The sequence below is a fragment of the Oikopleura dioica genome, chromosome 2 (assembly GCF_907165135.1).
Source record: "Oikopleura dioica chromosome 2, OKI2018_I68_1.0, whole genome shotgun sequence".
Taxonomy (NCBI): Eukaryota; Metazoa; Chordata; class Appendicularia; order Copelata; family Oikopleuridae; genus Oikopleura; species Oikopleura dioica.
Window position 1 is genome coordinate 5,362,492 of NC_137292.1, and position 10,018 is coordinate 5,372,509.

The 10,018-nt window shown below is 40.9% G+C and overlaps 3 protein-coding genes across 4 annotated transcripts; 1 reads left to right on the forward strand and 2 right to left on the reverse strand.

The window, feature by feature from the left end:
• The first annotated feature begins 54 nt into the window (after nucleotides 1–54).
• LOC145697876 (uncharacterized) lies at nucleotides 55–1,586 on the forward strand. Its single transcript, XM_081775082.1, has 4 exons — nucleotides 55–303; nucleotides 347–976; nucleotides 1,015–1,356; nucleotides 1,394–1,586. The coding sequence occupies exons 2-4, from the start codon at nucleotides 753–755 to the stop codon at nucleotides 1,584–1,586; spliced, it is 759 nt and encodes a 252-aa protein (XP_081631208.1). The 5' UTR covers nucleotides 55–303; nucleotides 347–752.
• Nucleotides 1,587–1,860: 274 nt separating this feature from the next.
• Nucleotides 1,861–7,713, reverse strand: LOC145696917 (sodium-dependent phosphate transporter 2-like). Of its 2 annotated transcripts, XM_081774029.1 has the most exons (16): nucleotides 7,543–7,713; nucleotides 6,955–7,078; nucleotides 6,648–6,721; nucleotides 6,071–6,313; nucleotides 5,893–5,947; nucleotides 5,711–5,855; nucleotides 4,405–4,604; nucleotides 4,065–4,175; nucleotides 3,768–4,022; nucleotides 3,602–3,714; nucleotides 3,395–3,557; nucleotides 3,322–3,345; nucleotides 2,805–3,042; nucleotides 2,538–2,620; nucleotides 2,364–2,495; nucleotides 1,861–2,322 (listed from the first exon to the last, which is right to left on the reverse strand). In XM_081774029.1, exons 3-16 carry the CDS (start codon nucleotides 6,710–6,712, stop codon nucleotides 2,167–2,169), a joined length of 1,983 nt encoding a protein of 660 aa, XP_081630155.1. In that variant the 5' UTR covers nucleotides 6,713–6,721; nucleotides 6,955–7,078; nucleotides 7,543–7,713; the 3' UTR covers nucleotides 1,861–2,166. The 2 variants fall into 2 exon arrangements, with proteins under 2 accessions (XP_081630155.1, XP_081630156.1); XM_081774030.1 differs by lacking the exon at nucleotides 3,322–3,345.
• Nucleotides 7,210–8,825, reverse strand: LOC145697879 (uncharacterized). The gene is made up of 3 exons (XM_081775084.1): nucleotides 8,777–8,825; nucleotides 7,974–8,458; nucleotides 7,210–7,221 (listed from the first exon to the last, which is right to left on the reverse strand). The coding sequence occupies exons 1-3, from the start codon at nucleotides 8,823–8,825 to the stop codon at nucleotides 7,210–7,212; spliced, it is 546 nt and encodes a 181-aa protein (XP_081631210.1).
• Between the last annotated feature and the right edge of the window lie 1,193 nt (nucleotides 8,826–10,018).

Consider the following 10,018-nt stretch of genomic DNA (forward strand, 5'->3'; position numbering starts at 1 on the left):
CGTAATATTTACAGACGAGTACTCAAATATGCTCCCAACTCAAACGCCCAAAAGTAGAAAAGTGTTGATTTTCAAAGAGAATCAAATATGGAAAAAACCGAAAAGTCCGAAGAAGAGAAACCCTCTTGTTTACGTTATTTGCCAACATGTTTACTATTCCTCTATTTGTACTTTTTCCAGGGTTTGTCTTTTGGGCTCGCAAAAATAATAGGATTCTCGCTGCGAAAAAGTGGAACTCCTTATGAAAAAATGGCTGTTTATAGTCTCATCGGGTTGCCTTTTGCAATCAAAATATTTTACTCAGTAAGAAATTTCAAATTAGTTCCTAGCTTTCATTTTTTATAAGTGCATCGTTGATTCGATTTTTATCAAATGGATCGGTCGTCGAAAAACTTGGATAATCTTCTCCCAAACTGGCATTGCTTGTATTTTGTTCATCATGGGCGCATACATTGAAAGATGGCTTGCAAACGCCGAAGTTTACCCAATTACCTTTCTCATGTTTTTTCTATTTCTTTCCATTTCTCTTCAAGATGTGGCAACAGACGGCTGGATCATCACAAAGCTTCCAGTGCATCTCAAAGGACTAACTGGCCCAATTCAATCTTTTGGCATCCAAATTGGTGTGCTAGTTGGTTTTTCTGGCTTGACAAAAGTCGAGGAATACTTGAGCTTGGCAGATTTTTGCACTTATTTTGCCCTTGTCATGGCTTTTTCGACCTGTTTAATCGCCATTTTCGCCGCTGAAGAACATGAGGCACAAGAGGAAAGGTCCATTTTGCGATGAAAATTGTCCTTTCGAAAGAAAACAAATCGACCAATTTAAGACTCCCTCACTTGGGCAAACCTACAAACAGATGGCGATGATATCCTTTGTCTCTCCTGTTGCTTGGTTGATGCTTAATCTGCTCATCTTCAATTGCATCAAAGCTTGTACGAATCATGGCGGGATTTTTGCACTCAAACTGACGGATAGGTACCCCTTCTTTCTAGCTATTCGCTATTCATTTCCAGGGGTTTCAAACAAGAATGGATAGCAGAAGCAGAATTCATCCTGATGCCAATGTCAATGGCATTTGTTTGGATCATCGCACCATTTGTCCGAAGAAAACCGATTCTTTTCCTCTTCCCGATCGCGATTGCTACTACTATTGTGAACATCGCCTCTGGTTTCATTTTGTATTACTACGACGACTTGGTTGACAGTATTAAGCTGATCTACTTCGTTACAATGGGGATTGATCATTTATTTACCGCGGCGTTTTATGTCTCGATGGGGTCGTTTTTCGCGCTGATTGGGGATGAAAGAATTGGTGGAACGTACCTTTCCTTTTTGTGGTCTATCAATAACTTCAGGTAGAAAGGAGTTGGAAAAGTAGATGGAACATTTTAGTGGTAAAATTTGGGATGGATGGATCACCTTCTTCACCGGAGCAATGGAGAGTTTTCCGATGTTTGAGACAAAAAGTAATTCTTCAGAGCTTTCCTTCGAGTCTCACGAGATCGAGCCATATCACGTGACTTTGATATTCCCACTTGTAGCGGCGCTCGTATGGTTTTTAACTCAAAGGAACTGGTTCAAGTAATACCTTCATAGAAATCGGAAGAGTTAAGTTGAACCTGAAAATAGTAAAATTGTTCTGCGACTGCACAAGCTATCGTCTGACAAATCAGCGTGGCTAGTGAGCCCAGAAAACGTACCAAACTGCTTGAAATCCTGCATTTCAAACAATCAAACTGCCGATAAAGATGATCTTCTGGAAGATAAAAGTCTTGCCAAGAGTCTTGACAACTGAATCTGAAAATAAAAAATACCTTCTGAACATTTTCTGGCATTTTTTCTTTTCTTTTCCTCGAAAATAGTCTTTTCAAATAACGAATTTATTCAGTTTTCAGTCATTCAGTCTTTTCATTCTCCGCGATTTCGCGATTTTCTTTTGCAACTTTTGAACTTTCCAATAAATAGTAGAGAAGAGTAGCTTTTGAATCATGTGTATTCAAGGGGTTTTTTTGAAAAGGTATCAATACTAGTCTAGAAATTTCTAGTTTGAGAAGTCGATGGTTTTGGAAAAAAGAAAGGTAACAGGCTAGAGGAGAAAATAATTCAAATAGAGGATTGGAAAATTGGAAGATAGGCTACGGTTTCATCTCAAACAGGATTTCGGTTCAGATTGGAATCATAAAGAGCAACAGTTTCATGATGATAAAGGACAGCAGAGCAGAAGTGGGAACTGTGACGACCCAGGCGAGCGCGATGTTGATTACTTGCTTCACTGGGACACCTGTGCGGCCGTAGATTCCGATCGCCACGATAGATCCGACCTGAAATCTGAGGAAAACGAGCGCTAGAATCATCGACTTACCTTGCAGTGTGTCGTGGAAACAGGCATTCCAATGGTCGATGCGCCCAGGACCGTGAACGCGCTCATGAGTTCGATACAGAAGCCCCTCACAGGAGTGATTGTCGTTATGTCTTCTCCCATCGCTTTAATCAGCTAAAATTGGTGACTAGAATCATTCTCTTTGCATCTAAGTACCTTTGCGCCGCATGTCCACAGACCAGCTGTGATACCAAGGCCACCAAAAGCGAGCAAATACCAGGGAGCACCAATATTTGGGTCTTTTACTCGTTCAAATCAGTTTCGTTGCTTCAGGATCCGTGTGGAAACCTGAATCAGGGACCTAAATTTAGAAATAACGCCTTTCAAAACCCTGACTCAGGTTTCTACACAGGACATCTGCGTATAATCATCCCTTTTATCTGAAAATTAGCGAAACAAATCTTTTCATTTCTTGAACGCTTCCTATTCCAAAAACTTCTTCAGGAATCTGCAGTCCTCCAATAATTCTATAAATAAATACAGCCACCAGCGGCCCAATAGCATTCGAAACATCATTCCCGCCGTGCGCAAACGCGCCGAAACACGAAGTCATTATTTGCAATTTCTCAAAGAGAATGTCGATCCGCTTCTCCGAGAAGGTCTTTTCTACGATGATATCTCCATCGAACTCGTTTTCGTCAAACACTCCATTGTCCAGGTCCTGAAAATAGGGGTTCAAATAAGATTTCTTAAATATGAAATTGTCGACATTGTAACTACGGTTTTGAGTACTAGCTGTTCGTATTACTTAGCTCAGGAACCTGTGTAGAAGCCTGATTCAGGGTCTTGAAAGAGCTTCATGGTTTATTAAAGCTTCTTCAGGACCCTGACTCAGGTTTCTACACAGGTTCACGAGCCCAGTCATGTTATGAGAGCTGTCTATCTACGAGCGTACGGTACTAAAACAGTATCTACTCATGCATCTTGAAAGAAAACTTACATCTAAATTGACGGAGCCTGAACTCTTAACAATTTCTCCCTTACAAAAGAACCTCGCTACTTTTCCCTCATACCTTTTCCGTAAATTCATATTCATCCCCTTCTCCATCTTTTGGGCTAATGACGATGCCCTGATCCATCCCCGACTCGGACATAAGACGTCCATTGATGCTCGTTATTGTCGGAGGAAGAGTGAAAGAGCCCCCGGAAGTAAGTCGGATTCGCCCCATCGAAGCTCTGAAGAAACAAAATGAAGAATGAATCCAATAGCTTGAGCTTACGCGCTGGGGAGAGCCCGGCTACTCGCGAAGGAATCGTTCTTCTCGATATGACTCAGCAAACGGGCGGTCATCAATGGAGCTTGAGGGGTAACGTTCATTTCTGGCATGCAGAGCTGAAGAAAGAGGTTGAAAAAGGGGATCAAGGGGAGAAATGCGGAAGAAGTACCCTTTTATCAACGATGTTTCTGCTCTGATTGCCATTCTTCTCGGTCTCTTCCTCCGTATTCTGCTTGACAGTGAGATGAATCTGCTCATTCGGGTTCTTGTCGCCATATTTCTTCATTTCTTCGGCCCACTCATTCTTGAACTTGAGCACCAGGAATTTATAACTCAATCCAGCGGCGAGCAGGCCGGAAACAATCGCGATCAGCGGCGAGACATAGGAAGGCACAGCGCATAAGAATCCACTTGGGCATTTTTCCTGAAGAGAGATTAGCGGTAGAAAAGGGAGGGTTAGCCAAACCTGGTGATGTGCAAGAGCGTAAATGTTGATAGCCATGGTTGCGAAGTAGAACAGTGGCAGTAGCAGAAGCGCGAGTTTTTCTCCCTTTTCGTTTTCCGACGTCGAATATTGCTAAAAATAACGCTAGAAATCGTAAAGGGAAGACTTAAAAGGCCTAATGATCAGTTAGAAAGATAGAAAATGATAAGAAAAATGGTCAGAAACGGGTTAAATTTCCGATAAATGACGAAAGAAAGCTAAAAATATCGCTCAAAGAGCTGAATTTGATAGATAATGCTCGAAAGAGCCTGAAAAATGCTACTGTAAGCGCTAGAAACGCACCTTGAAACAAGAAATCTACCTGTGATGGGATCAAAACGCGTTGATGGAGAAACCAAAACATGGTAACAGAAGCTAGACCGGCAATAACAGGACTCAGGAACCAGGAAGCGACGATTTTGAGCAGCTTTGGCCAGCCAATTCCGTCCCAGCCTTTGCAGGCGACATGAAAACCGACAATCGCGCCGACGATTGAGTGAGTTCCGGAAACAGGAAGTTTTGCTGAAGGGAAAGATGAAGATGATATTGCTTTTTACCACTTTTCAATTTTTGTTTGCCGTCTATAAAATAGCCAGAATTACGGAATGATGACGTCATTGCTCCACCACCGATTTAGATCAAACCACAAAAAGCTTATTTAACACACTATGGACCCTCCCCTACTTGCTGAAAAAGAGATAATTGAAATATCTCGACTCTAAGATACTCAAAACCGCTCCACAGTCGAGGAGCAGTCTTAAAAAAAACCTGTTAATCTTCTATCAAAATAATCTGTTACCTAAAGCAGGGCTGCACAATTGGCAAAAAAATTTGGATTTTTCCAACCAACTGCCAATCCAATCCAACCCAAATTTTGCCAATCCAACCAAATTCCAATCCAATGCCAATTCCAATTGGAAATTTGGCTGTCCAATCGGCAATTGGAATCAAGCTTCCAATTGGCACGAGTTTTCCAATTGGACAGCCAAATTCCAATTAGAAATCGGATTCTAATTGGAAAATTCAGTTTTTATAATAAGTTCACCAATTTTAGTCAGCCAAAAACGCCCGCTGCGCAGGTTCTGTGGTAGGAAACTTACAGATTCGGCCAGGATACACTTCTATTTACCCGCCTACTATTGTTCCCAATGAAATATTTCGTTAAAATATCAATCGAATAGTCAAAATTGGTTCTGGCAGTACCAAAAAGCTTTGGTACTGGGAGTCCCCGACCCCCATATGCGATTATTCGTTAATTCCGACGTTTTGATCAATAAAAAGCTGAGGTTGGCAAAAAGTGGTGGAAATAGTGGGTATGTGGGTGGTGCTGGGTAGTCTTCGGGACGTTGGTGGGCAGTCTTCGGGCCGTCTCAGCCCCGTTCTTTAATTTATAAATTTAAGGGCGTTTGGAAATTCGGTTTCCGATGTGGATGGAGGTGGTTTGATCCAATCATTTTGCCAATTTACCAATTGGCGACCACTTGCCAATTGGACCCCCATTTTCCAATTGGAATGGCGATCCAATTGGACAGACCCGGATTTTCCCGCCCCTTTTCCAACCAATTTACCAATCCAATCCAATTGGAATTGGAAACCAATTGGATTCCAATCCAATTGTGCACCCCTGCCTAAAGTCGCCAAAATCTGCCACGAAGCTGCTCCAAACATGGCGGATAGCTGCCCGTACATGAGAAGCGTAACATTTTGTCGCCTTTCTTCGTTGTAATATTTATCCGCATAGTAGTGCTCCAGATCGCCGGTGGTTTGGTTGAACTAAACCGTAGGCGAGTTCGACGGTGGGAATACTTACGTTTGACTCGTTGTATTCAGGGCCCAGATAACTATCCTCAGAGACAATTCCTTTTCTTTTACAGGATAAAAAAGGTTTTCCAAGCTTCAAAAGCTAAAATTTTCGCTTCCCTCGAAGCCGCAAGCTACTTTTCGATTTATGATACGAAAAATAGCTTGGAAAACGTTCAAATCCTCTCCTGATAGTTGCACCAACGCTTCCCCCAAGCAAAATCGCACCAGCAGTTTCAAAAACCGAGGCCAAGATGAATGCCTGCTTCATCGTCAACACTTTAGAGCCGACAGCTGTTCCGAAGGAGTTCGCCACATCATTAGCGCCAACCGCAAAGGCGAGCATAAAGGCGAAAGCGAACGCCACAACCAGAATCCATGTGGTCGACTCGAGCCATTCGTCGCGGAGCAGCTCTGACGGGGTTTGAGCGCTTTTCAATGGTGGTAAACAATTGGAGAAGATCACAGAATTTATGATTCTAGCGTTCAAGTTTGCCCTCAACTTAAGCCTCAAAGAAAGCAATTAAGCTGATCCGGGCAAATCGTCAATCGATGAATAGAAATAAGGGCGTCACTTTGTTAATTTTTACAAACAGTCACCGGCCAACATTGTATTTTTATCATGGAATTTTCCCCGATGAGCTCAATTGAACTCAATTAATGAACAGTAAGCTCGTTTCACAAGACAAAAACCAGTTCGAAGCCGTTCGCAACCGGTCCGAAACAGTCATTTCTCACCGATGAAAATTAAATTCACCACCGTGCCTGAGAATCGCTACGAACGCCGATATGAGCATCAGCCGAAGGGTTCCCATGCTTGGAGAAATCATCGGTGTAAGCTAAAAATGGGCTGATAGCGATGGTCAATGGGGCCAAATTGAAGCTTGAACACTCATAAAAGACTGGGCTTGGCAACCTGGGTCCAAAACCTGAATAAGGGAATGAAAGAGCGAAAAGTCGCGACCCAGCTTTTTATTCTAGCTTTTTAGGCCCTGACTCAGGTTTTGGACAGAGGTTGCCAAGCCAAAGAATTTTATCTCTGCGGAAATAAAACTTTCAAAAAGCAATTTACCTTGATGGATTCTCTCTTTCTGGGCTTGGTCAGTTGAAAGTCAAGAAGATTGTGCTTTTGGCAGAAGAGTTGATATTTACAGTAGAATAGGTTTTTTCGGCTTTCTTTAACAGTAGGGAGTTGCCTGAACAATGAAAGATTAGCCAAAAGCGGAAGAAAAAACGGTGAATGTGCTAAGACGATTATTTTAGCGTTGATTTTCAAGGAAATTTTTAAGGGATTAAAAAAAAAATTAACTCATTTATACACTCATCTTTAATCCTGAAGCTAAAATATAAGGATTAGCAATTAGGGCAAATTAAGGCTTTGGCAAATAATCACATTGATTTCTGCTGGAATCACGCGCTCGGGGCAAGTCGGAGCTTGCCCTCAGGCGATGAACCCTGATCGAATCTTATCAAATTACGTGGAGATGGAAAAGGATTAGTCGATTAATTCAATGATAAGATTTCTCGACATTTTTAATAAAAATAAAATAATTTGTAAATTTTTTTTTTTAATTTTGATTATCTAAAAAAATTCAATAAAAAATTTTTAATAACTCTCAAAAAATAAACTCAAATCAATTCTTTCTCCTGTTAACTGTACCTCTAACTGAAGTCTTCTATATTCGCCATCATCGTTTTTTCTCTTTTTTTTTCTGATTTTTCTGCGCTTTTCGCTTTCTCGTAATAAATTAAAAAGATTGGCTTTCTGAATTCAAGTCTGAAAAAAGAGAGAGCGCGGCGCGCGAGTTGTTGGCAACGCTTCACTTTTTTTTTCTCAGAACCTTCTGAATAGGGAGCCGCCTGAGCTGATTGGACAGCGCCCCGATCGCTCTTCTACTTGCGATTATCTTCTAGAATTGCTTGATTTCTTGAGTGCTGAGTATTTCTCGGAAATAAACTTCGTTGATTTCTTTGTAATTTTAGTGTATTTATTTTAGTTTTTATCAAAGCAGTTTTAGATTTCTAATATCCAAATTTTTATTGAGAGATAACGAGCCGACAAGAAAAATTTCTTTTTTGAGAACAGCTCACATCATTCCATTCGCCAGGTCTGTCGTCACTATAGGTAACGTATCGCTCGACACAGCCTTCATTATTCTTCCAATTGTCGGGATTAGGAGAGTGCCAATCGAAAACGGTATTCTCGGAGCCCGTCACTGTTATCCAGTCATCTGAGCTCGCTTCTTGTCGCTTGATTCCCAGCCATTCGTGCCCTAGACCAAGAGACTTGTAAAAATCATACTCTTTTTGCGTTATGAAAAATGGAAGATGACCACCGATCTTTTCACATTCGTCAGCTGCAGTTTCGAACGAAACCCGTTCATTTGAGATTCGCTTGAATTGAATTTTCTTCTCGATGCGACAAGAGAAAGCATGCGAAATACCACAAGGGGCATCATTCCATCTTTGGTTATGCAACAAGTCATGAACACAATTTTCATGGCCACCCTGATTGTTTGGTTCTCCAGAATTCCAAGCGAAAAAGGTATTTTCCAAGCCAGTCACTGTACTCCAGCCTGTCGAGGAAGTTGAATTACGTATTATTCCTAACCATCTTTCAGTATTCCGTCGGCTTCCAGCATGATATTGTTTATACTCTTCAGAGTTCAGAAAAAAAGTCAAATCTCCTCCGATCTCCTCACATTTTTTCTGAGCAGTAGCGAAATCCGTTCTTGATGTACTATACACAAAAAAGACATATTTATACGCTGGAACCGTTATTGCACTGATTGCCGTAGTCGTTGTCGGAGTCGTTGTTGTTGTCGTCGTAGTCGTACTCGTCGTTGTCGTTGTTGTCGTAGTCGTTGTCGTCGTTGTTGTAGTCCACCAGTCACGAGACGTCGTAGTCGTTGTGGTTGTTGTAGTCGTAGTTGTTGTCGTCATTGTCATCGTCGTAGTTGTTGTCGTAGTTGTAGTAGTCGTTGTCGACGTAGTCGTTGTCGTCGTCACTGATTATATAAATTATTTCTGTGCTATTTTATTCTCACCTTTCATGTTTTTGCATCGTTCTAGTTCGCTCTCTAATTTATCGATTATTTCCTCAGATTTCAATTTTGACATCTCATTGTCAATTTTTAATGATGAAAATCTACTTTCAAGGAGTAGAAAGTCACGGCGAAGCTGTCGATTTTCAAGACGAGCTTAAAATTTATTTTAATCAAGAAGATTCGTGAAGTTGTTAATTTACTTGTCCGATATTTTGAGATTACATCATTAGTCCTTTCTTCAGATTTTCTGAAGCTTTCCCTTAGTTGTTCCAGTTCACTTAAAGAAGAAGAAAGTACGCGTTCTACGAAATTGTCTCACACGATATATTGGAATCTTCATTGTCCATTTTCGAGCAGGCGCAGCTACCAATGTTGATTCCGAGTTGATGTCTTTGAAAATAATTTCATCGATCATTTTGATAATAAATTATCATTAAGGACAGCCCCCCCCCCTCCCGTCAGCTTTTTCTTTCAAAAAATGGAAACTTATAAAAGCAACAAATTTAGGGCAAACTCGTTAATTTTCGGCGTAAAGTCCAATTTTCAAATGCGATATTAGGGCGAGGGATTCGAGATAGACCCCAAAAAATACAGCATCAAAAACGTTTTTTGACCCGTAGAATCCATTTCGAAAAAAGCTGACGGAGGGGGGGGTCCTTAATGATAGAAGTCTAGTACCTGCAGTTTTTAGTACAATCTAGCGATGAGCAAGTGACAATACAATTTTTAAAGTCAGCTTCGAAATTCTCTCTACATACTCTTCCATATCTTTGGATCGATTTATTTGCTTCACAAAAATTTCTGCAAGAAAAATTTTGACTGCAAATTGGGACTCTTTCAGATGCAACGAAACTCAAAAAATTGTAAAGAAACAGTAGAAAGAACATGATCTGTTCTGAGAAGATGCTGAACCTCAACCCCTTTTTATACTTGTTTTTTAACTTGTTTGCTCGATTATTGATATGATTAAGGTAAGAAGCTGACCCTTGTGGTTTCTTTATTGATCAGTTCGATGGTCAAGGTTTCGGTCAAGGAATTATTTCAGGTCCAAAAGAAAACAGTAGCGAGGAGCGTGAATATTTGCTTCTC

Bases quoted from the DNA above. Each gene is read 5' to 3' on its own strand.
- LOC145696917 (XM_081774029.1), bottom strand. From the start codon at position 6,712: ATGATTTCTCCAAGCATGGGAACCCTTCGGCTGATGCTCATATCGGCG. The intron at 4,176-4,404 runs GTAGATTTCTTG...CGTTATTTTTAG, and splicing joins GCGTTTTGATCCCATCACAG to CAATATTCGACGTCGGAAAA. The intron at 3,346-3,394 runs GTATGAGGGAAA...GAAATTGTTAAG, and splicing joins AATATGAATTTACGGAAAAG to AGTTCAGGCTCCGTCAATTT.
- LOC145697876 (XM_081775082.1), top strand. From the start codon at position 753: ATGAGGCACAAGAGGAAAGGTCCATTTTGCGATGAAAATTGTCCTTTC. The intron at 977-1,014 runs GTACCCCTTCTT...ATTCATTTCCAG, and splicing joins GCACTCAAACTGACGGATAG to GGGTTTCAAACAAGAATGGA. The intron at 1,357-1,393 runs GTAGAAAGGAGT...GGAACATTTTAG, and splicing joins TGGTCTATCAATAACTTCAG to TGGTAAAATTTGGGATGGAT.
- LOC145697879 (XM_081775084.1), bottom strand. From the start codon at position 8,825: ATGACGACAACAACTACGACTACAACAACCACAACGACTACGACGTCT. The intron at 8,459-8,776 runs GTGACTGGTGGA...CTTCCTCGACAG, and splicing joins CACAACGACTACGACGTCTC to GCTGGAGTACAGTGACTGGC.